This window comes from Oncorhynchus gorbuscha, unplaced genomic scaffold (assembly GCF_021184085.1).
Source record: "Oncorhynchus gorbuscha isolate QuinsamMale2020 ecotype Even-year unplaced genomic scaffold, OgorEven_v1.0 Un_scaffold_1358, whole genome shotgun sequence".
In the NCBI taxonomy this organism is placed as follows: domain Eukaryota; kingdom Metazoa; phylum Chordata; class Actinopteri; order Salmoniformes; family Salmonidae; genus Oncorhynchus; species Oncorhynchus gorbuscha.
Genome location: NW_025746156.1, coordinates 39,535 through 67,178, shown reverse-complemented (window position 1 = coordinate 67,178; position 27,644 = coordinate 39,535). Strand labels below are relative to the sequence as shown.

The window sequence follows — 27,644 nt, the reverse complement described above, 5'->3', positions numbered from 1 at the left end:
ACAGACCTCCACATATCCTCCTGTCCTCCTCCACCCTACAGACCTGAAGACTCTGCAGTAGATACTAGTTGTTATACTGTCCTCTGAGACACATATCTGAGAACAGAGATCCCTGACCTAAACAGCTTCTGGACATGAGATCACGGACCTAAACAGCTTCTGGACATGAGAACAGAGATCCCTGACCTAAACAGCTTCTGGACATGAGATCACTGACCTAAACAGCTTCTGGACATGAGAACAGAGATCACTGACCTAAACAGCTTCTGGACATGAGATCAGAGATCACTGACCTAAACAGCTTCTGGACATGAGATCACTGACCTAAACAGCTTCTGGACATGAGATCACTGACCTAAACAGCCTCTGGACATGAGATCACTGACCTAAACAGCTTCTGGACATGAGAACAGAGATCACTGACCTAAACAGCTTCTGGACATGAGAACAGAGATCACTGACCTAAACAGCTTCTGGACATGAGAACAGAGATCACTGACCTAAACAGCTTCTGGACATGAGAACAGAGATCACTGACCTAAACAGCTTCTGGACATGAGATCACTGACCTAAACAGCTTCTGGACATGAGATCACTGACCTAAACAGCTTCTGGACATGAGAACACTGACCTAAACAGCCTCTGGATATATTATTATTATTACAGAGATCACTGACCTAAACAGCTTCTGGACATGAGATCACTGACCTAAACAGCTTCTGGACATGAGATCACTGACCTAAACAGCTTCTGGACATGAGAACAGAGATCACTGACCTAAACAGCTTCTGGACATGAGATCACTGACCTAAACAGCTTCTGGACATGAGAACACTGACCTAAACAGCCTCTGGACATGAGAACAGAGATCACTGAGCTAAACAGCTTCTGGACATGAGAACAGAGATCACTGACCTAAACAGCTTCTGGACATGAGAACAGAGATCACTGACCTAAACAGCTTCTGGACATCAGAACAGAGATCACTGACCTAAACAGCTTCTGGACATGAGATCACTGACCTAAACAGCTCTGGACATGAGAACACTGATCACTAAACAGCTTCTGGACATGAGAACAGAGATCACTGACCTAAACAGCTTCTGGGCATGAGAACAGAGATCACTGACCTAAACAGCTTCTGGACATGGGAACAGAGATCACTGACCTAAACAGCTTCTGGACATGAGAACAGAGATCACTGACCTAAACAGCTTCTGGACATGAGATCACTGACCTAAACAGCTTCTGGACATGAGAACAGAGATCACTGACCTAAACAGCTTCTGGACATGAGAAGAGAGATCACTGACCTAAACAGCTTCTGGACATGAGATCACTGACCTAAACAGCTTCTGGACATGAGATCACTGACCTAAACAGCTTCTGGACATGAGAAGAGAGATCACTGACCTAAACAGCTTCTGGACATGAGAAGAGAGATCACTGACCTAAACAGCTTCTGGACATGAGAAGAGAGATCACTGACCTAAACAGCTTCTTCACAGGGACGGGCCACTGACTGAGCAGAGCCCTACCTTATGAAAACCCAAATCTGTCATATGGAAGCAAAGATTTCATCTCTTCACAATAATTTCTGGAAACATTTAAATTGAACAACAATTCCATGTGAATCCTAACTCTGATGTGTAGACTTTCCACTGTAGAGTTTATGTCATCTTATCATGGATGAGAATGTCTCAGATGACAACTGAACTGACAACATATTCATTAAGTACCACCACATATGTTCCATTGGTCAGATTACCAGAATATAGTTCATTTCCCCCCACCTTCTGATGTTCCCAGAATCTCTATGTTAACCAAGGGGTTTGCAAATGTCACATCAGTAGGGTAAAGAGAGGAAAAGGGGGGGGGGTATTCATGACTGTCATAAACCTACCCCCAGGCCAACGATGACAGGACCAACACTTTACATGTTGAGGTTATATTTTTGTTCAGTGTGTCTACCCACTGAAGACCTGTAAACAGAGAGGACAGAGAGAACAGAGATCAGAGACAGAAACAGCCAGAGGACAGAGAGATCACAGACAAACAGACAGAGAGGACAGAGAGAGACAGAGATCACAGAGAAACAGCTTCTGGACATGAGAACAGAGACAGAGAGAGAACACGAGAGAGAGACAGGACAGAGAACAGAGAGAGACAGAAACAGCTTCTGGACATGAGAACAGAGAGATCACTGACCAGAAACAGCTTCTGGACATGAGAACAGAGATCAGAGAGATGTAGCATCTATCTACCCACTGAAGAGGCTCAGCATCAACCACCACACAGAAGGAAGCAGCCAACTGTCCTCTGGTCAGGACATATGAGTCACTATAATGTGTTCTCATCTATGAAATGACTCATACAGCAGCCCTAAACAGCCCTCAACAACCCCCAGCCCCTCAACCTCTCACGACAACCCCCAGCCCCTCTACCTCTCACAACAACCCCCAGCCCCTCTACCTCTCACAACAACCCCCAGCCCCTCTACCTCTCACAACAACCCCCAGCCCCTCAACCTCTCACAACAACCCCCATCTCCTCACGACAACCCCCAGCCCCTCTACTGCTCACGACAACCCCCAGCCCGTCTACCGCTCACGACAACCCCCAGCCCCTCTACCTCTCACGACAACCCCCAGCCCCTCTACCTCTCACGACAACCCCCAGCCCCTCTACATCTAAAGTAATCCTTCTCACCCCCCCTTAAAAGATTTAGATGCACTATTGTAAAGTGGCTGTTCCACTGGATGTCATAAGGTGAATGCACCAATTTGTAAGTCGCTCTGGATAAGAGCGTCTGCTAAATTACTTAAATGTAAATGTAACCTCTCACAACAACCCCCAGCCCCTCAACCTCTCACGACAACCCCCAGCCCCTCAACCTCTCACGACAACCCCCAGCCCATCTTCTCTCACAACAACCCCCAACCCCTCTACCTCTCACAACAACCCCCAGCCCCTCTACCTCTCACAACAACCCCCAGCCCCTCTACCTCTCACAACAACCCCCAGCCCATCTACCTCTCACAACCCCCAGCCCCTCTACCTCTCACAAACAACCCCCAGCCCCTCAACCTCTCACGACAACCCCAGCCCATCTACCTCTCACAACAACCCCCAACCCCTCTACCTCTCACAAAACCCCCAGCCCATCTACCTCTCACAACAACCCCCAGCCCCTCTACCTCTCACAACAACCCCCAGCCCATCTAACCCCCAGCCCCTCAACCTCTCACAACCCCCAGCCCCTCAACCTCTCACGACAACCCCCAGCCCATCAACCTCTCACAACAACCCCCAGCCCCTCTCCTCACGACAGCCACCCCCTCTCAGACAACCCCAGCCCCTCAACCTCTCACAACAACCCCCATCTCCTCACGACAACCCCCAGCCCCTCAACCTCTCACAACAACCCCCATCTCCTCACGACAACCCCCAGCCCCTCTACCTCTCACATCAACCCACATCTCCTCACAACAACACCCAGCCCCTCAACCTCTCACAACAGCCCCTCAACCTCTCACAACAACCCCCATCTCCAGAAACAACCCCCCATCTCCTCACAACAACCCCCATCTCCTCACAACAACCCCCATCTCCTCACAACAACCCATCCCCCCATCTCCTCACAACAACCCCCCCCATCTCCTCACAACAACCCCCCCATCTCCTCACAACAACCCCCCCATCTCCTCACAACAACCCCCCCATCTCCTCACAACAACCCCCCCCATCTCCTCACAACAACCCCCATCTCCTCACAACAACCCCCATCTCCTCACAACAACCCCCATCTCCTCACAACAACCCCCCATCTCCTCACAACAACCCCCCCCATCTCCTCAAACAACCCCCCCATCTCCTCACAACAACATCTCCTCACCAGACCCATCTCCTCACAACAACCCCCCATCTCCCCCATCTCCCCATCACAACAACCCCCCATCTCCTCACAACAGAGACCCCATCTCCTCACAACAGAGACCCCATCTCCTCACAACAGCCCCCCATCTCCTCACAACAGAGACCCCATCTCTCACAACAGACCCCCCCATCTCCTCACAACACAGACCCCATCAACACAGAGACCCCCCCATCTCCTCACAACAACCCCCCCATCTCCTCACAACAACCCAGAGACAGACAAGATCTCTCCTCACAACAACCCCCATCTCCTCAGAACAAGACCCCCATCTCCTCACAACAACCCCCCATCTCCTCACAACAACCCCCATCTCCTCACAACAACCCCCAGAGACACATCTCTCTCACAACAACCCCCCCATCTCCTCACAACAACCCCCATCTCCTCACAACCCCCCCCCCCTCTCCTCACAACAACCCCCCCATCTCCTCACAACAACCCCCATCTCCTCACAACAGAGACAACACCCCCAGACATCTCCTCACAACAACCCCCCCATCTCCTCACAACAACCCCCATCTCCTCACAACAACCCCCCCATCTCCTCAGAGAGAACAACCCCCCCATCTCCTCACAACAACCCCCCCCATCTCCTCACAACAACCCCCATCTCCTCACAACAACCCCCCCATCTCCTCACAACAACCCCCCCATCTCCTCACAACAACCCCCCCATCTCCTCACAACAACCCCCCCCATCTCTCTCACAACAACCCCCCCATCTCCTCACAACAACCCCCATCTCCTCACAACAACCCCCATCTCCTCACAACAACCCCCTCCTCACAACAACCCCCATCACAACAACCCCCCATCTCAGACAACAACCCCCATCTCCTCACAACAACCCCCATCTCCTCACAACAACCCCCCATCTCCTCACAACAACCCCCATCTCCTCACAACAACCCCCATCTCCTCACAACAACCCCCCCATCTCCTCACAACAACCCCCATCTCCTCACAACAACCCCCCATCTCCTCACAACAACCCCCCATCTCCACAACAACCCCCCATCTCCTCACAACAACCCCCCCATCTCCTCACAACAACCCCCATCTCCACAACAACCCCCATCTCCTCACAACAACCCCCCCATCTCCTCACAACAACCCCCCCATCTCCTCACAACAACCCCCATCTCCTCACAACAACCCCCCCATCTCCTCACAACAACCCCCATCTCTCACAGATCTCCTCACAACAGACCCCATCTCCTCACAACAACCCCCATCTCCTCACAACAACCCCCCATCTCCTCACAACAACCCCCCATCTCCTCACAACAACCCCCATCTCCTCACAACAACCCCACAACAACCCCCCATCTCCTCACAACAACCCCCCATCTCCTCACAACAGAGAGACACAACAACCCCCATCTCCTCACAACAACCCCATCTCCTCACAACAACCCCCATCTCCTCACAACAACCCCCATCTCCTCACAACAACCCCCCCCATCTCCTCACAACAACCCCCCATCTCCTCACAACAACCCCCCCCAGAGACAACAACCCCCCATCTCCTCACAACAACCCCCATCTCCTCACAACAACCCCCCCATCTCACAACAACCCCCCCATCTCCTCACAACAACCCCCCCCATCTCCTCACAACAACCCCCCCATCTCCTCACAACAGAGACCCCCATCTCCTCACAACAACCCCCCCATCTCCTCACAACAACCCCCCATCTCACAACAGAGACCCCCATCTCCTCACAACAACCCCCCATCTCCTCACAACAGACCCCCATCTCCTCACAACAGACCCCATCTCCTCACAACAACCCCCATCTCCTCACAACAACCCCCCCCATCTCCTCACAACAGATCTCCTCACAACAACCCCCATCTCCTCACAACAACCCCCCATCTCCTCACAACAACCCCCCATCTCCTCACAACAACCCCCCCCCAACATCTCCTCACAACAACCCCCCCATCTCCTCACAACAACCCCCCATCTCCTCACAACAACCCCCATCTCCTCACAACAACAGAGACAGACAACACATCTCCTCACAACAACCCCATCTCCTCACAACAGACCCCCCATCTCTCACAACAACCCCCCACTCCTCACAACAACCCCCATCTCCTCACAACAGAGACACAACAACCCCCAGACTCCTCACAACAACCCCCCACCTCCTCACAACAACCCCCAGAGACAACAAGACAGAGATCTCCTCACAACAACCCCCCAGCCCCTCTACCTCTCACAACAACCCCCAGCCCCTCTACTCTCACAACAACCCCCCCAGACCTCAACCTCTCACAACAACCCCCATCTCCTCACAACAACCCCCAGCCCTCTACAGACTCTCACAACAACCCCCATCTCCTCCCCTCTACCTCTCACGACAACCCCCAGACAGACAGAGACACCTCCCCACAGAGACAACAAGACCCAGCCCCTCAGACAGACTCTCACAACAACCCCCATCTCCTCACAACAACCCCCAGCCCCTCTACCTCTCACAACAACCCCCAGCCCCCTCAACCTCTCACAACAACCCCCATCTCCTCACAACAACAGACAACAACCCCAGCCCCTCTACCTCTCACATCAACCCACATCTCCTCACAACAACACCCAGCCCCTCAACCTCTCACAACAGCCCCTCAACCTCTCACAACAACCCCCATCTCCTCACAACAACCCCCCCCCCCCATCTCCTCACAACAACAGACTCCTCTCACAGACAACAACCCCCCCATCTCCTCACAACAACCCCCCATCTCCTCACAACAACCCCCATCTCCTCACAACAACAACCCCCATCTCCTCACAACAACCCCCATCTCCTCACAACAACCCCCCCCATCTCCTCACAACAACCCCCATCTCCTCACAACAACCCCCATCTCCTCACAACAACCCCCCATCTCCTCACAACAACCCCCATCTCCTCACAACAACCCCCCCATCTCCTCAATGTGTTCCCCCCTCATCTCCTCACAACAACCCCCCATCTCCTCACAACAACCCCCATCTCCCTCATCTCCTCACAACAACCCCCCCCATCTCCTCACAACAACCCCCCATCTCCTCACAACAACCCCCCATCTCCTCACAACAACCCCCATCTCCTCAACAACAACCCCCCCATCTCCTCACAACAACCCCCCCCCCCCCTCTCCTCACAACAACCCCCATCTCCTCACAACAACCCCCCCATCTCCTCACAACAACCCCCATCTCCCCATCTCCTCTCCTCACAACAACCCCCCATCTCCTCTCCTCACAACAACCCCCATATCCTCACAACAACCCCCATCTCCTCACAACCCCCCCATATCCTCACAACAGCCCCCATATCCTCACAACAGCCCCCATATCCTCACAACAACCCCCATCTCCTCACAACAACCCCCCATCTCCTCACAACAACCCCCCCCCTCTATCTCTCACAACAACCCCCCATCTCCTCACAACAACCCCCATCTCCTCACAACAACCCCCCCCATCTCCTCACAACAGCCCCCCCCCCATCTCCTCACAACAACCCCCCATCTCCTCACAACAACCCCCCCATCTCCTCACAACAACCCCCATCTCCTCACAACAACCCCCCCCATCTCCTCACAACAACCCCCATCTCTCACAACAACCCCCCCCCATCTCCTCACAACAACCCCCATCTCCTCACAACAACCCCCATCTCCTCACAACAACCCCCCCCATCTCCTCACAACAACCCCCATCTCCTCACAACAACCCCCCCATCTCTCACAACAACCCCCCATCTCCTCACAACAACCCCCCATCTCCTCACAACAACCCCCATCTCCTCACAACAACCCCCATCTCCTCACAACAACCCCCATCTCCTCACAACAACCCCCCCCCCCTCCTCACAACAACCCCCCCCTCTCCTCACAACAACCCCCCCATCTCCTCACAACAACCCCCCATCTCCTCACAACAACCCCCCATCTCCTCACAACAACCCCCATCTCCTCACAACAACCCCCATCTCCTCACAACAACCCCCATCTCCTCACAACAACCCCCATCTCCTCACAACAACCCCCATCTCCTCACAACAACCCCCATCTCCTCACAACAACCCCCCATCTCCTCACAACAACCCCCCCATCTCTCTCACAACAACCCCCCCTCCTCACAACCCCCCCATCTCCTCACAACAACCCCCCCATCTCCTCACAACAACCCCCCCATCTCCTCACAACAACCCCCCCATCTCCTCACAACAACCCCCCCCATCTCCTCACAACAACCCCCCCCATCTCCTCACAACAACCCCCATCTCCTCACAACAACCCCCCCCTCTCCTCACAACAACCCCCATCTCCTCACAACAACCCCCCATATCCTCACAACAACCCCCATATCCTCACAACAGCCCCCATATCCTCACAACAGCCCCCCATCTCCTCACAACAGCCCCCTCACAACAACCCCCCCCATCTCCTCACAACAACCCCCCCATCTCCTCACAACAACCCCCCCATCTCCTCACAACAACCCCCCCATCTCCTCACAACAACCCCCATCTCCTCACAACAACCCCCCCATCTCCTCACAACAGCCCCCCATCTCCTCACAACAGCCCCCCATCTCCTCACAACAACCCCCCCATCTCCTCACAACAACCCCCCCATCTCCTCACAACAACCCCCCATCTCCTCACAACAACCCCCATCTCCTCACAACAACCCCCCCATCTCCTCACAACAACCCCCATCTCCTCACAACAACCCCCCATCTCCTCACAACAACCCCCCATCTCCTCACAACAACCCCCATCTCCTCACAACCCCCCCCCATCTCCTCAAAACAACCCCCCCCATCTCCTCAAAACAACCCCCCCCTCCTCACAACAACCCCCCCCCCATCTCCTCACAACAACCCCCCCCCATCTCCTCACAACAACCCCCCATCTCCTCACAACAACCCCCCATCTCCTCACAACAACCCCCCCATCTCCTCACAACAACCCCCCATCTCCTCACAACAACCCCCATCTCCTCACAACAGCCCCCATCTCCTCACAACAACCCCCCCATCTCCTCACAACAACCCCCCATCTCCTCACAACAACCCCCCATATCCTCACAACAGCCCCCCATATCCTCACAACATCTCCTCACCCCCCCCATATCCTCACAACAGCCCCCTCACAACAACCCCCCCATCTCCTCACAACAACCCCCCCATCTCCTCACAACAACCCCCCCCATCTCCTCACAACAACCCCCATCTCCTCACAACAACCCCCCATCTCCTCACAACAACCCCCCCCCATCTCCTCACAACAACCCCCCATCTCCTCACAACAACCCCCCATCTCCTCACAACAACCCCCATCTCCTCACAACAACCCCCATCTCCTCACAACCCCCCCATCTCCTCACGACAACCCCCATCTCCTCACACAACCCCCCCATCTCCTCACAACAACCCCCATCTCCTCACGACAACCCCCCCATCTCCTCACGACAACCCCCCATCTCCTCACGACAACCCCCATCTCCTCACAACAACCTCCCATCTCCTCACAACAACCTCCCATCTCCTCACAACAACCTCCCATCTCCTCACAACAACCTCCACTGATACAGCCTACCCACTGAGCTGATACAGCCGACCCACTGATACAGCCGACCCGCTGAGCTGATACAGCCGACCCACTGAGCTGATACAGCCGACCCACTGAGCTGATACAGCCGACCCACTGAGCTGATACAGCCGACCCACTGAGCTGATACAGCCGACCCACTGAGCTGATACAGCCGACCCACTGAGCTGATACAGCCGACCCACTGAGCTGATACAGCCGACCCACTGAGCTGATACAGCCGACCCACTGAACTGATACAGCCGACCCACTGAACTGATACAGCCGACAACACTGAGCTGATACAGCCGACCCACTGAGCTGATACAGCCGACCCACTGAACTGATACAGCCGACCCACTGAACTGATACAGCCGACAACACTGAGCTGATACAGCCGACCCACTGATACAGCCGACCCGCTGAACTGATACAGCCGACCCGCTGAACTGATACAGCCGACCCGCTGAACTGATACAGCCGACCCGCTGAACTGATACAGCCGACCCGCTGAACTGATACAGCCGACCCGCTGAACTGATACAGCCGACCCACTGAACTGATACAGCCGACCCACTGAACTGATACAGCCGACCCACTGAACTGATACAGCCGACCCACTGATACAGCCGACCCACTGATACAGCCGACCCACTGATACAGCCGACCCACTGATACAGCCGACCCACTGATACAGCCGACCCGCTGAACTGATACAGCCGACCCGCTGAACTGATACAGCCGACCCGCTGAACTGATACAGCCGACCCACTGAACTGATACAGCCGACCCACTGAGCTGATACAGCCGACCCACTGAACTGATACAGCCGACCCACTGATACAGCCGACCCACTGAACTGATACAGCCGACCCACTGAGCTGATACAGCCGACCCACTGAGCTGATACAGCCGACCCACTGATACAGCCGACCCACTGATACAGCCGACCCACTGAACTGATACAGCCGACCCACTGAACTGATACAGCCGACCCACTGAACTGATACAGCCGACCCACTGAGCTGATACAGCCGACCCACTGAACTGATACAGCCGACCCACTGATACAGCCGACCCACTGAACTGATACAGCCGACCCACTGAGCTGATACAGCCGACCCACTGAGCTGATACAGCCGACCCACTGATACAGCCGACCCACTGATACAGCCGACCCACTGAACTGATACAGCCGACCCACTGAACTGATACAGCCGACCCACTGAACTGATACAGCCGACCCACTGAACTGATACAGCCGACCCACTGAGCTGATACAGCCGACCCACTGAACTGATACAGCCGACCCGCTGAACTGATACAGTCGACCCGCTGAACTGATACAGCCGACCCACTGAGCTGATACAGCCGACCCACTGAGCTGATACAGCCGACCCACTGATATTCAACAGTTGATCTTCACTGTCAAAGAAGAGCAACTAAACAGACAGGTCTTTCTCCAGAGACTCCTGGGAGAATTCCTCCAACTAAACAGACAGATCTCTCTCCAGAGACTCCTGGGAGAATTCCTCCATAATATCAGATTGGCGGAGCAGGAAATGAACCTTCATTTGACCGTGTCACCGACGAGCCAGTGACAACAGATATGTAATCATGTGTGTCCACTGACCTGGTAGGGCTGGTATGCTCCGTGGTCAGACAGGAAGTCCAGTTGTCTGTCAGAGAAGAACTCTACAGCCGTGATGGATCCCAGAGTAGCCTTCCCCACCAGAGGTCTGAATGTCTGAAACAACAGAAACACCGTTAGAGCCTTCAACGTGTCTTCTGTTACACATCATTCCCACCTGTTTCCTAGAGGGTGGAGGGAAAACAGGCAGAATCTCACCAGCACTGAACGTCTGAAACATTAGGATTTAAAACATTTAGTCACAATTAACAACTGTTTGGAGGGAGGAATAATAATAATAATGATAATGATGATGATTTTAATAATGATAATACTAAATAATAATATGTTGATAATGATGATGATAATAATGATGTTGATAATGAAGATGATAATAATGATTATGATGATGATGATGAAGTCAGACAGAAACAGACAGACAACTAAAGAGAGGAACACTGCTGCAGAGAGCTGCTGCTATCAGACAGTTCAAAGGCAGCCTGTCACTCTGATGTGCCTCTTCCTCCTCCTCCTCTTCCCCCCCGGCTGATCACCCATCTCTGATGTCACTGTCTATCAGCCTCCCTGCAGGGCTCAACTCTCTCATCTTCCCTCAGTCTCACTGCTGCAGCAACACACAGTCACACAGCCACTCAGATGCATTCCAACTGCTACAGTACAGGAACAGACCATCACGTGGCCTGGGTGTGAGTCTGAGTAGGGAGGATTCTGTCAGAGCAGGGTAGGGGAACAGACCATCACGTGGCCTGGGTGTGAGTCTGAGTAGGGAGGATTCTGTCAGAGCAGGGTACGGGAACAGACCATCACGTGGCCTGGGTGTGAGTCTGAGTAGGGAGGATTCTGTCAGAGCAGGGTAGGGGAACAGACCATCACGTGGCCTGGGTGTGAGTCTGAGTAGGGAGGATTCTGTCAGAGCAGGGTAGGGGAACAGACCATCACGTGGCCTGGGTGTGAGTCTGAGTAGGGAGGATTCTGTCAGAGCAGGGTACAGGAACAGACCATCACGTGGCCTGGGTGTGAGTCTGAGTAGGGAGGATTCTGTCAGAGCAGGGTACGGGAACAGACCATCACGTGGCCTGGGTGTGAGTCTGAGTAGGGCAGGGCACAGAGCAGGGCACAGAGCAGGGCACAGAGCAGGGCACAGGGCAGGGCACAGGGCAGGGCACAGGGCAGGCCAGATTACAGAGTTTTTGTATCATCAGACCGTCACTAAGTGAGTAAACACGGTCTGGTAGGTGACTGGGTGCCATGGGAATAGGGTGCCATGTAGTGCACTACACAGGGAGTAGGGTGCCATGTAGTGCACTACACAGGGAATAGGGTGCCATGTAGTGCACTTGTACTACACAGGGAATAGGGTGGCATGTAGTGCACTACATAGGGAATAGGGTGCCATTTGTTAGACAGCCAGGGTTGTGTGTCAACAGTGCCTAATCGGAGGAGTTGAAACGAGGCTACAGCTTCTGTCCAACCAACCCTGTGGTACACTGAACTGCAGGCAGGAGCTCCATCTGACTGTCCTAGGGCAGATAAATATAGAAACTCACACAGACAGAGAGAGCCAGACACAGAGCGACAGAGACAGCGAGAGCGAGAGAGAGAGAGACAGAGAGCGAGAGCGAGAGCGAGAGCGAGAGCGAGAGAGAGAGAGAGAGAGACAGAGAGAGCGAGAGCGAGACAGCCAGAAAGAGAGACAGCCAGAAAGAGAGACAGCCAGAAAGAGAGACAGCCAGAAAGAGAGCGAGAGAGAGCGAGACAGCCAGAGAGAGAGCGAGACAGCCAGAGAGACAGCTCGAGACAGAGACAGCTCGAGACAGAGACAGCTCGAGACAGAGACAGCTCGAGACAGAGACAGCTCGAGACAGAGACAGCTCGAGACAGAGACAGATTGAGACAGAGACAGCTCGAGACAGAGACAGCTCGAGACAGAGACAGCTCGAGACAGAGACAGCTCGAGACAGAGACAGCTCGAGACAGAGACAGCTCGAGACAGAGACAGCTCGAGACAGAGACAGCTCGAGAGACAGACAGTACAGTGGCAGAAAACCTGACCATTGTGTTAGAAAGTAATTTTCATTTCAAGTTAAAGTGTACTGTTAGCTAGCTAACACTACATGTATGATCTGTGCAGTAATATTATTTGTATCTCAGAGCCATTTGCATTGCTAGTTATAGTCTAATGTTAGCTAGCTACCATTGAACCTGGTTGGTTAGCTACCTGCAGATTCATGTAGGGTAGTAACGTTATGAGTTGGGATTATGTTTCATTGTTTAGCTAGTTAGCTAGCTACATGTCTAAACAAAAGACTCCACTATGCAGATAACCACTCTGGGACACGCCCCACACACTCTGGGGACACGCCCCACACACTCTGGGGACACGCCCCACACACTCTGGGGACCCCACACACTCTGGGGACACGCCGCCCACACGCCGCCCACACTCTGGGGACACGCCGCCCACACTCTGGGGACACGCCGCCCACACTCTGGGGACACGCCGCCCACACTCTGGGGACACGCCGCCCACACTCTGGGGACACGCCGCCCACACTCTGGGGACACGCCCCACCCACACTCTGGGGACACGCCGCCCACACTCTGGGGACACGCCGCCCACACTCTGGGGACACGCCCCACACACTCTGGGGACACGCCGCCCACACACTCTGGGGACACGCCGCCCACACACTCTGGGGACACGCCGCCCACACACTCTGGGGACACACCACACTCAAGATCCACATCCAGATAACATTTACCAGCCTTTAGTCTTGGGGATAACCTGGTTTCCCCCAGTAATATAACCTGGTTTCCTACAGTAATATAACCTGGTTTCCCCAGTAATATAACCTGGTTTCCCCCAGTAATATAACAGAGAAACAACCCAGTATAACCTGGTTTCCTACAGTAATATAACCTGATTTCCTACAGTAATATAACCTGGTTTCCCACAGTAATATAACAGTAATATAACCTGGTTTCCCCAGTAATATAACAGTAATATAACTGGTTTCCCCCCATACAGGTAATATAACCTGGTTTCCCCAGTAATATAACCTGGTTTCCTACAGTAATATAATATAACCTGGTTTCCCCAGTAATATAACCTGGTTTCCCCAGTAATATAACCTGGTTTCCCAGTAATATAACCTGGTTTCCCCAGTAATATAACACAGTAATATAACCTGTATAACCTGGTTTCCCACAGTAATATAACCTGGTTTCCCACAGTAATATAACCTGGTTTCCCCAGTAATATAACCTGGTTTCCCACAGTAATATAACCTGGTTTCCCACAGTAATATAACCTGGTTTCTCACAGTAATATAACCTGGAAACAACCCAGTATATAACCTGGTTTCCCACAGTAATATAACCTGGTTTCCCACAGTAATATAACCTGGTTTCCCATCCCACAGTAATATAACCTGGTTTCCCACAGTAATATAACCTGGTTTCCTACAGTAATATAACCTGGTTTCCCACAGTAATATAACCTGGTTTCCCACAGTAATATAACCTGGTTTCCCACAGTAATATAACCTGGTTTCCCACAGTAATATAACCTGGTTTCCCACAGTAATATAACCTGGTTTCCCACAGTAATATAACCTGGTTTCCCACAGTAATATAACCTGGTTTCCCACAGTAATATAACCTGGTTTCCCACAGTAATATAACCTGGTTTCCCACAGTAATATAACAGAGAAACCCCCAGTATAAACCTGGTTTCCCACAGTAATATAACCTGGTTTCCCCAGTAATATAACCTGGTTTCCCACAGTAATATAACCTGGTTTCCCACAGTAATATAACCTGGTTTCCCACAGTAATATAACCTGGTTTCCCACAGTAATATAACCTGGTTTCCCACAGTAATATAACCTGGTTTCCCACAGTAATATAACCTGGTTTCCCACAGTAATATAACCTGGTTTCCCACAGTAATATAACCTGGTTTCCCTAGTACAGTAATATAACCTGGTTTCCCACAGTAATATAACCTGGTTTCCCACAGTAATATAACCTGGTTTCCCACAGTAATATAACCTGGTTTCCCACAGTAATATAACCTGGTTTCCCACAGTAATATAACCTGGTTTCCTACAGTAATATAACCTGGTTTCCCACAGTAATATAACCTGGTTTCCCACAGTAATATAACAGAGAAACAACCCAGTATAACCTGGTTTCCTACAGTAATATAACCTGGTTTCCCACAGTAATATAACCTGGTTTCCCACAGTAATATAACCTGGTTTCCCACAGTAATATAACCTGGTTTCCCCAGTAATATAACCTGGTTTCCCACAGTAATATAACCTGGTTTCCCACAGTAATATAACCTGGTTTCCCACAGTAATATAACCTGGTTTCCCACAGTAATATAACCTGGTTTCCCACAGTAATATAACCTGGTTTCCCACAGTAATATAACCTGGTTTCCCACAGTAATATAACCTGGTTTCCCACAGTAATATAACAGAGAAACAACCCAGTATAACCTGGTTTCCCCAGTAATATAACCTGGTTTCCCCAGTAATATAACCTGGTTTCCCACAGTAATATAACCTGGTTTCCCACAGTAATATAACCTGGTTTCCCACAGTAATATAACCTGGTTTCCCACAGTAATATAACCTGGTTTCCCCAGTAATAAAACCTGGTTTCCCACAGTAATATAACCTGGTTTCCCACAGTAATATAACCTGGTTTCCCCAGTAATATAACCTGGTTTCCCACAGTAATATAACCTGGTTTCCTACAGTAATATAACCTGGTTTCCCACAGTAATATAACAGAGTTTCCCCAGTAGCCCAGTATAACCTGGTTTCCCCCAGTAATATAACCTGGTTTCCCAGTAATATAACCTGGTTTCCCCCAGTAATATAACCTGGTTTCCCCCAGTAATATAACCTGGTTTCCTACAGTAATATAACCTGGTTTCCCACAGTAATATAACAGAGAAACAGCCCAGTATAACCTGGTTTCCCCCAGTAATATAACCTGGTTTCCCCCAGTAATATAACCTGGTTTCCCCAGTAATATAACCTGGTTTCCCCAGTAATATAACCTGGTTTCCCCAGTAATATAACCTGGTTTCCCCCAGTAATATAACCTGGTTTCCCCCAGTAATATAACCTGGTTTCCTACAGTAATATAACCTGGTTTCCTACAGTAATATAACCTGGTTTCCTACAGTAATATAACCTGGTTTCCTACAGTAATATAACCTGGTTTCCCCAGTAATATAACCTGGTTTCCCTGGTTTCCTACAGTAATATAACCTGGTTTCCCACAGTAATATAACCTGGTTTCCCCCTGGTTTCCCCAGTAATATAACCTGGTTTCCCCCAGTAATATAACCTGGTTTCCCCCAGTAATATAACCTGGTTTCCCCAGTAATATAACCTGGTTTCCCCCAGTAATATAACCTGGTTTCCTACAGTAATATAACCTGGTTTCCTACAGTAATATAACCTGGTTTCCCACAGTAATATAACCTGGTTTCCCCCAGTAATATAACCTGATTTCCCACAGTAATATAACCTGGTTTCCCACAGTAATATAACCTGGTTTCCTACAGTAATATAACCTGGTTTCCCCAGTAATATAACCTGGTTTCCTACAGTAATATAACCTGGTTTCCTACAGTAATATAACCTGGTTTCCCCCAGTAATATAACCTGGTTTCCCCCAGTAATATAACCTGGTTTCCCCCAGTAATATAACCTGGTTTCCCACAGTGATACAACAGAGAAACAGCCCAGTAATGACCACAGATACAGTATAAACACTGTTCAACCTCGGATGGCTCACCAGGCCTGGCTAATATGATGAGAACACTTCTGTGAGACAGAAATAACACTAATCTCTCACAGTCTTGAGTAACTTTTGAATACAACACAACAAAATGGCCACTGTAAATGCAAACTCTGTCAAAGCATATACTACTAACGAGCACTGATCCCTCTTGGTAAAATGGGATACAGCATGTGTCAGTTCCCACTGGTTCCTCAATCTGCAGTCTCTCTCCCAAACATGCCTTTCTCATAAAGGCTGTATTGTTCGATTCAGACCAGAGCAAACATGTTTCAAATGAAAGGAAATTAGACGTTGACCGTCAAATGACCGTTTCTCCCCATCCTGTAATAAGACACACAGTGGCACACGTACACAGACTACAGCCACCCACCCACACAGGCTACAGCCACCCACCCACACAGACTACAGCCACCCACAGGCTACAGCCACCCACCCACACAGACTACAGCCACCCACCCACACAGACTACAGCCACCCACCCACAGACTACAGCAGCCACCCACCCACACAGACTCCAGCCACCCACCCACACAGACACCAGCCACCCACCCACACAGACTACAGCCACCCACCCACACAAACTACAGCCACCCACCCACACAGACTACAGCCACCCACCCACAGACTACAGCCGCCCACCCACACAGACTACAGCCAGCCACCCACACAGACTACAGCCACCCACAGGCTACAGCCACCCACCCACACAGACTACAGCCACCCACCCACACAGACTACAGCCACCCACCCACACAGACTACAGCCACCGACCCAGACAGACTACAGCCACCCACCCAGACAGACTACAGCCACCCACCCAGACAGACTACAGCCACCCACACAGACTCAGCCACCCACCCACACAGACTCCAGCCACCCACCCACAGACTACAGCCACCCACCCCCGCAGACTACAGCCACCCACCCACACAGACTACAGCCACCCACCCACACAGACCACCCACAGCCAGACTACAGCCACCCACCCAGACAGACAGCCACCCACCCACACAGACTACAGCCACCCACAGGCTACAGCCACCCACCCACACAGACTACAGCCACCCACCCACACAGACTACAGCCACCCACCCACACAGACTACAGCCACCCACCCAGACAGACTACAGCCACCCACCCGACAGACTACAGCCACCCACCCAGACAGACTACAGCCACCCACCCAGACAGACTACAGCCACCCACCCACACAGACTCCAGCCACCCACCCACACAGGCTACAGCCACCCACCCACACAGGCTACAGCCACCCACACAGACTACAGCCACCCACCCACACAGACTACAGCCACCCACAGGCTACAGCCACCCACCCACACAGACTCCAGCCACCCACCCACACAGACTACAGCCACCCACCCACACAGACTACAGCCACCCACCCACACAGACTACAGCCACCCACCCACACAGACTACAGCCACCCACCCACACAGACTACAGCAGCCACCCACCCACCCACACAGACTACAGCCACCCACCCACACAGACTACAGCCACCCACCCACACAGACTACAGCCACCTACTCACACAGACTACAGCCACCCACCCACACAGACTCCAGCCACCCACACAGACTCCAGCCACCCACCCACACAGACTACAGCCACCCACCCACACAGGCTACAGGCTACAGCCACCCACCCACACAGACTACAGCCATCCACCCACAGACTCCAGCCACCCAGCCACACAGACTCCAGCCACCCAGCCACACAGACTACTAATATAGCCATGTTATTACCAGGTACTTCCTGTATTTATCCATTTTATTACCTGGTACTTCCTGTATATATCCATGTTATTACCAGGTACTTCCTGTATATAGCCATGTTATTACTACTCCCTGTATATAGCCATGTTATTAACTGGTACTTCCTGTATATAGCCATGTTATTACCTGGTACTTCCTGTATATAGCCATGTTATTACCAGGTACTTCCTGTATATAGCCATGTTATTACTACTCCCTGTATATAACCATGTTATTACCAGGTACTCCCTGTATATAGCCATGTTATTACTACTCCCTGTATATATCCATGTTATTACCAGGTACTTCCTATATATAGCCATGTTATTACCTGACAGGCAGGGATCCCTCTGTGTCAACACTCTAAACATCGGCCTTCCCCTTCCCTGTCCGTTACCTTGCAGAGCGGGCAGCAGCCCTAAACATCAGCCTTCCCTGTCCGTTACCTTGCAGAGCGGGCAGCAGCCCTAAACATCAGCCTTCCCTGTCTGTTACCTTGCAGAGTGGATAGCAGCCCTAAACATCAGCCTTCCCCTTCCCTGTCCATTACCTTGCAGAGCGGGCAGCAGCCCTAAACATCAGCCTTCCCCTTCCCTGTCCATTACCTTGCAGAGCGGGCAGCAGCCCTAAACATCAGCCTTCCCTGTCCGTTACCTTGCAGAGTGGGTAGCAGCCCTAAACATCAGCCTTCCCTGTCCGTTACCTTGCAGAGTGGGTAGCAGCCCTAAACATCAGCCTTCCCCTTCCCTGTCCGTTACCTTGCAGAGTGGGTAGCAGCCCTAAACATCAGCCTTCCCTGTCCGTTACCTTGCAGAGTGGGTAGAAGCCCTAAACATCAGCCTTCCCTGTCCGTTACCTTGCAGAGTGGGTAGCAGCCCTAAACATCAGCCTTCCCTGTCCGTTACCTTGCAGAGTGGGTAGCAGCCCTAAACATCAGCCTTCCCTGTCCGTTACCTTGCAGAGCGGGTAGCAGCCCTAAACATCAGCCTTCCCTGTCCGTTACCTTGCAGAGTGGGTAGCAGCCCTAAACATCAGCCTTCCCCTTCCCTGTCCGTTACCTTGCAGAGTGGGTAGCAGCCCTAAACATCAGCCTTCCCTGTCCGTTACCTTGCAGAGTGGGTAGCAGCCCTAAACATCAGCCTTCCCCTTCCCTGTCCGTTACCTTGCAGAGTGGGTAGCAGCCCTAAACATCAGCCTTCCCTGTCCGTTACCTTGCAGAGTGGGTAGAAGCCCTAAACATCAGCCTTCCCTGTCCGTTACCTTGCAGAGTGGGTAGCAGCCCTAAACATCAGCCTTCCCTGTCCGTTACCTTGCAGAGTGGGTAGCAGCCCTAAACATCAGCCTTCCCCTTCCCTGTCCATTACCTTGCAGAGTGGGTAGCAGCCCTAAACATCAGCCTTCCCTGTCCGTTACCTTGCAGAGTGGGTAGCAGCCCTAAACATCAGCCTTCCCCTTCCCTGTCCGTTACCTTGCAGAGCGGGCAGCAGCCCTAAACATCAGCCTTCCCCTTCCCTGTCCGTTACCTTGCAGAGCGGGTAGCAGCCCCAAACATCAGCCTTCCCCTTCCCTGTCCGTTACCTTGCAGAGCGGGTAGCAGCCCCAAACATCAGCCTTCCCCTTCCCTGTCCGTTACCTTGCAGAGCGGGTAGCAGCCCTAAACATCAGCCTTCCCTGTCCGTTACCTTGCAGAGCGGGTAGCAGCCCTAAACATCAGCCTTCCCTGTCCGTTACCTTGCAGAGCGGGCAGCAGCCCTAAACATCAGCCTTCCCTGTCCGTTACCTTGCAGAGCGGGTAGCAGCCCTAAACATCAGCCTTCCCTGTCCGTTACCTTGCAGAGCGGGTAGCAGCCCTAAACATCAGCCTTCCCCTGTCCGTTACCTTGCAGAGCGGGTAGCAGCCCTAAACATCAGCCTTCCCTGTCCGTTACCTTGCAGAGCGGGTAGCAGCCCTAAACATCAGCCTTCCCTGTCCGTTACCTTGCAGAGCGGGTAGCAGCCCTAAACATCAGCCTTCCCTGTCCGTTACCTTGCAGAGCGGGTAGCAGCCCTAAACATCAGCCTTCCCTGTCCGTTACCTTGCAGAGCGGGTAGCAGCCCTAAACATCAGCCTTCCCCTTCCCTGTCCGTTACCTTGCAGAGCGGGTAGCAGCCCTAAACATCAGCCTTCCCCTTCCCTGTCCGTTACCTTGCAGAGTGGGTAGCAGCCCTAAACATCAGCCTTCCCTGTCCGTTACCTTGCAGAGCGGGCAGCAGCCCTAAACATCAGCCTTCCCCTTCCCTGTCCATTACCTTGCAGAGCGGGCAGCAGCCCTAAACATCAGCCTTCCCTGTCCGTTACCTTGCAGAGTGGGTAGCAGCCCTAAACATCAGCCTTCCCTGTCCGTTACCTTGCAGAGTGGGTAGAAGCCCTAAACATCAGCCTTCCCTGTCCGTTACCTTGCAGAGTGGGTAGCAGCCCTAAACATCAGCCTTCCCTGTCCGTTACCTTGCAGAGCGGGCAGCAGCCCTAAACATCAGCCTTCCCCTTCCCTGTCCGTTACCTTGCAGAGCGGGCAGCAGCCCTAAACATCAGCCTTCCCTGTCCGTTACCTTGCAGAGTGGGTAGCAGCCCTAAACATCAGCCTTCCCTGTCCGTTACCTTGCAGAGCGGGCAGCAGCCCTAAACATCAGCCTTCCCTGTCCGTTACCTTGCAGAGCGGGCAGCAGCCCTAAACATCAGCCTTCCCTGTCCGTTACCTTGCAGAGCGGGTAGCAGCCCTAAACATCAGCCTTCCCCTTCCCTGTCCGTTACCTTGCAGAGCGGGTAGCAGCCCTAAACATCAGCCTTCCCTGTCCATTACCTTGCAGAGTGGGTAGCAGCCCTAAACATCAGCCTTCCCCTTCCCTGTCCGTTACCTTGCAGAGCGGGTAGCAGCCCTAAACATCAGCCTTCCCCTTCCCAGTCCGTTACCTTGCAGAGTGGGTAGCAGCCCTAACTCAACAGTAAATATTTGATAAGGCTGAGTGCACTGGAATGCAAAGGAGTGGGCTGCAGCTCATGCAGAGCTAAGTAGTGTGTGTGTGTGTGTGTGTGTGTGTGTGTGTGTGTGTGTGTGTGTGTGTGTGTGTGTGTGTGTGTGTGTGTTCCCTGTGTGTGTGTGTGTGTGTGTGTGTGTGTGTGTGTGTGTGTGTGTGTGTGGCAGCAGGCTTCATCATCCTGTGAAAGGTTCCGACAGCCGGGGGTCACAGTGGAAGGTCACAGTGGAACACAGACACACACAATCAGTCTCTCCCTACAGCACACAGACACACACAATCAGTCTCTCCCTACAGCACACAGACACACACAATCAGTCTCTCCCTACAGCACACAGACACACACAGCCAGTCTCTCCCTACAGAACACAGACACACACAATCAGTCTCTCCCTACAGCACACAGACACACACAATCAGTCTCTCCCTACAGCACACAGACACACACAATCAGTCTCTCCCTACAGCACACAGACACACACAGCCAGTCTCTCCCTACAGAACACAGACACACAAATCAGTCTCTCCCTACAGCACACAGACACACACAATCAGTCTCTCCCTACAGCACACAGACACACACAATCAGTCTCTCCCTACAGAACACAGACACACACAATCAGTCTCTCCCTACAGCACACAGACACACACAATCAGTCCTCCCTACAGCACACAGACACACAAATCAGTCTCTCCTACAGCACACAGACACACACAATCAGTCTCTCCCTACAGCACACAGACACACACAATCAGTCTCTCCCTACAGGACACAGACACACACAATCAGTCTCTCCCTACAGCACACAGACACACAATCAGTCTCTCCCTACAGAACACAGACACACACAGCCAGTCTCTCCCTACAGAACACAGACACACACAATCAGTCTCTCCCTACAGCACACAGACACACACAATCAGTCTCTCCCTACAGCACACAGACACACACAATCAGTCTCTCCCTACAGAACACAGACACACACAATCAGTCTCTCCCTACAGCACACAGACACACACAATCAGTCTCTCCCTACAGCACACAGACACACACAATCAGTCTCTCCCTACAGCACACAGACACACACAATCAGTCTCTCCCTACAGCACACAGACACACACAATCAGTCTCTCCCTACAGCACACAGACACACACAATCAGTCTCTCCCTACAGGACACAGACACACACAATCAGTCTCTCCCTACAGCACACAGACACACAATCAGTCTCTCCCTACAGAACACAGACACACACAGCCAGTCTCTCCCTACAGAACACAGACACACACAATCAGTCTCTCCCTACAGCACACAGACACACACAATCAGTCTCTCCCTACAGCACACAGACACACACAATCAGTCTCTCCCTACAGCACACAGACACACACAATCAGTCTCTCCCTACAGCACACAGACACACACAATCAGTCTCTCCCTACAGAACACAGACACACACAATCAGTCTCTTCCTACAGAACACAGACACACACAGCCAGTCTCTCCCTACAGCACACAATCAGTCTCTCCCTAAAGAACACAGACACACACAACCAGTCTCTCCCTACAGCACACAGACATAGATGGATAGCCAAGCGGTCAGTGTGCAGCTCTATATTCCAGTCCTCTACATGACCAGCCAAGCGGTCAGTGAGCAGCTCTATATTCCAGTCCTCTACATGACCAGCCAAGCGGTCAGTGAGCAGCTCTATATTCCAGTCCTCTACATGACCAGCCAAGCGGTCAGTGAGCAGCTCTATATTCCAATCCTCTACATGACCAGCCAAGCTGTCAGTGAGCAGCTCTATATTCCAGTCCTCTACATGACCAGCCAAGCGGTCAGTGAGCAGCTCTATATTCCAGTCCTCTACATGACCTCTATGACCAGCCAAGCGGTCAATGAGCAGCTCTATATTCCAGTCCTCTACATGACCAGCCAAGCGGTCAGTGAGCAGCTCTATATTCCAATCCTCTACATGACCAGCCAAGCTGTCAGTGAGCAGCTCTATATTCCAGTCCTCTACATGACCAGCCAAGCTGTCAGTGAGCAGCTCTATATTCCAGTCCTCTACATGACTAGCCAAGCTGTCAGTGAGCAGCTCTATATTCCAGTCCTCTACATGACCAGCCAAACTGTCAGTGAGCAGCTATATAATCCAGTCCTCTACATTAATAGCCAAGCTGTCAGTGAGCAGCTCTATATTCCAGTCCTCTACATGACCAGCCAAGCTGTCAGTGAGCAGCTCTATATTCCAGTCCTCTACATGTTACTGGTACGTAGTGTAGTGTACTGGTATGTAGTGTAGTGTACTGGTACGTAGTGTACTGGTACGTAGTGTACTGGTACGTAGTTTTACTGGTACGTAGTGTAGTTTTACTGGTACGTAGTGTAGTTTTACTGGTACGTAGTGTAGTTTTACTGGTACGTAGTGTACTGGTACAGAGTGTAGTTCTACTGGTACGCAGTGTAGTTTTACTGGTACGTAGTATAGTGTACTGGTACGTAGTGTACTGGTACGTAGTGTACTGGTGTACTGGTACGTAGTGTAGTGTACTGGTACGTAGTGTACTGGTACGTAGTGTAGCGTACTGGTACAGAGTGTAGCGTACTGGTACGTAGTGTAGTGTACTGGTACGTAGTGTAGTGTACTGGTACGTAGTGTAGTTTTACTGGTACGTAGTGTAGTTTTACTGTTACTGGTACGTAGTGTAGTTTTACTGGTACGTAGTGTAGCGTACAGGTACGTAGTGTGGCGTACTGGTACGTAGTGTGGCGTACTGGTACGTAGTGTGGCGTACTGGTACGTAGTGTGGCGTACTGGTATGTAGTGTACTGGTACAGTGTAGTTTTACTGGTACGTAGTGTAGTATTACCGGTAAGTAGTGTAGTATTACCGGTAAGTAGTGTAGTATTACCGGTAAGTAGTGTAGTATTACCGGTAAGTAGTGTAGTATTACCGGTAAGTAGTGTAGTATTACCGGTACGTAGTGTAGTTTTACTGGTACGTAGTGTAGTGGTACGTAGTGTAGTGTACTGGTACGTAGTGTAGTGTACTGGTACGTAGTGTACTGGTACGTAGTGTAGTGTAACGTAGTGTAGTGTACTGTACTGGCGTGGCGTGGCGTACTGGCACGTGGCGTAGCGTACGGCACGTAGCGTAGCGTAGCGTACTGGCACGTAGCGTAGCGTACTGGCACGTAGCGTAGCGTACTGGCACGTAGCGTAGCGTACTGGCACGTAGCGTAGCGTACTGGCACGTAGTGTAGCGTACTGGCACGTAGTGTAGCGTACTGGTACGTAGTGTACTGGTACGTAGTGTACTGGTACGTAGTGTACTGGTACGTAGTGTAGTGGTACGTAGTGTAGTGGTACGTAGTGTAGTGGTACGTAGTGTACTGGTACGTAGTGCAGGAGGTAGGTTAGACAGGAGGAGCTCAGTCCATACTTAGACACATCATAATGACTGTGTGTTGGATAGGAAGCTAACAGACAACATCCAGACAGACTCCGTTCTAGGCTCTAACAACCACGACCTCCCAAAACAACAGGCCGAACCATTCACAACGGGAGGCAAACCAACCAATCACAATAGCCAGGCTAGTAGTGGCAGGACAACACCAGGGAGGCAAACCAACCAATCACAATAGCCAGGCTAGACAACACCAGTACTGTGATACTCGTTAGTGTCGGGCCAAGAAAACAAAACACAAAGCAGATTCAACTTCAGCCCTAATGTTGGAAACAAGCTATAACACACAATATCTTTGCCCTGGCTAGAGTCAGAACTCGTAAAAGGTAGAGGTTATTTTACTAAACACGGTACACCAGAACACAAAGACGACAGTTCCATGACCTGTATGGAAATGAAGCTGTTTACCTCTCCCCTGGGGTGATTCTCTCTGAAAATGACAAGAACCCAAAACAGAACATGTCCAGTCCACAGAACACACTGCTGTAGCTTTACAGAACACACTGCTGTAGCTTTACAGAACACACTGCTGTAGCTTTACAGAACACACTGCTGTAGCTTTACAGAACACACTGCTGTAGCTTTACAGAACACACTGCTGTAGCTTTACAGAACACACTGCTGTAGCTTTACAGAACACACTGCTGTAGCTTTACAGAACACACTGCTGTAGCTTTACAGAACACACTGCTGTAGCTTTACAGAACACACTGCTGTAGCTTTAGAGAACACACTGCTGTAGCTTTACAGAACACACTGCTGTAGCTTTACAGAACACACTGCTGTAGCTTTACAGAACACACTGCTGTAGCTTTACAGAACACACTGCTGTAGCTTTACAGAACACACTGCTGTAGCTTTACAGAACACACTGCTGTAGCTTTACAGAACACACTGCTGTATCTTTACAGAACACACTGCTGTAGCTTTACAGAACACACTGCTGTAGCTTTACAGAACACACTGCTGTATCTTTACAGAACACACTGCTGTAGCTTTACAGAACACACTGCTGTATCTTTACAGAACACACTGCTGTAGCTTTACAGAACACACTGCTGTAGCTTTAGAGAACACACTGCTGTAGCTTTACAGAACACACTGCTGTATCTTTACAGAACACACTGCTGTAGCTTTACAGAACACACTGCTGTATCTTTACAGAACACACTGCTGTAGCTTTACAGAACACACTGCTGTAGCTTTAGAGAACACGCTGCTGTAGCTTTACAGAACACACTGCTGTAGCTTTACAGAACACACTGCTGTAGCTTTACAGAACACACTGCTGTAGCTTTACAGAACACACTGCTGTAGCTTTACAGAACACACTGCTGTAGCTTTACAGAACACACTGCTGTAGCTTTACAGAACACACTGCTGTAGCTTTACAGAACACACTGCTGTAGCTTTACAGAACACACTGCTGTAGCTTTACAGAACACACTGCTGTAGCTTTACAGAACACACTGCTGTAGCTTTACAGAACACACTGCTGTAGCTTTACAGAACACACTGCTGTAGCTTTACAGAACACACTGCTGTAGCTTTACAGAACACGCTGCTGTAGCTTTACAGAACACGCTGCTGTAGCTTTACAGAACACACTGCTGTAGCTTTACAGAACACACTGCTGTAGCTTTACAGAACACACTGCTGTAGCTTTACAGAACACACTGCTGTAGCTTTACAGAACACACTGCTGTAGCTTTACAGAACACACTGCTGTAGCTTTACAGAACACACTGCTGTAGCTTTACAGAACACACTGCTGTAGCTTTACAGAACACACTGCTGTAGCTTTACAGAACACACTGCTGTAGCTTTACAGAACACACTGCTGTAGCTTTACAGAACACACTGCTGTATCTTTACAGAACACACTGCTGTAGCTTTACAGAACACACTGCTGTAGCTTTACAGAACACACTGCTGTAGCTTTACAGAACACACTGCTGTAGCTTTACAGAACACACTGCTGTAGCTTTACAGAACACACTGCTGTAGCTTTACAGAACACACTGCTGTAGCTTTACAGAACACACTGCTGTATCTTTACAGAACACACTGCTGTATCTTTACAGAACACACTGCTGTAGCTTTACAGAACACACTGCTGTAGCTTTACAGAACACACTGCTGTATCTTTACAGAACACACTGCTGTAGCTTTACAGAACACACTGCTGTAGCTTTACAGAACACACTGCTGTAGCTTTACAGAACACACTGCTGTATCTTTACAGAACACACTGCTGTAGCTTTACAGAACACACTGCTGTAGCTTTACAGAACACACTGCTGTAGCTTTACAGAACACACTGCTGTAGCTTTACAGAACACACTGCTGTAGCTTTACAGAACACACTGCTGTAG

The 27,644-nt window shown here is 51.1% G+C and overlaps 1 protein-coding gene across 1 annotated transcript in view; it reads right to left on the bottom strand.

Annotated features, from left to right (window-relative positions):
- Nucleotides 1-25,258, bottom strand: part of LOC124022360 (probable JmjC domain-containing histone demethylation protein 2C) — a 113,552-nt gene extending 88,294 nt beyond the window's left edge. The window contains 5 exon segments of the mRNA XM_046337286.1: nt 11,162-11,316; nt 11,378-11,390; nt 13,529-13,896; nt 24,905-25,090; nt 25,246-25,258. Of these exon segments, the coding sequence (XP_046193242.1) occupies nt 11,162-11,316; nt 11,378-11,390; nt 13,529-13,896; nt 24,905-25,090; nt 25,246-25,258 (735 nt within the window).
- Nucleotides 25,259-27,644: the final 2,386 nt, after the last annotated feature.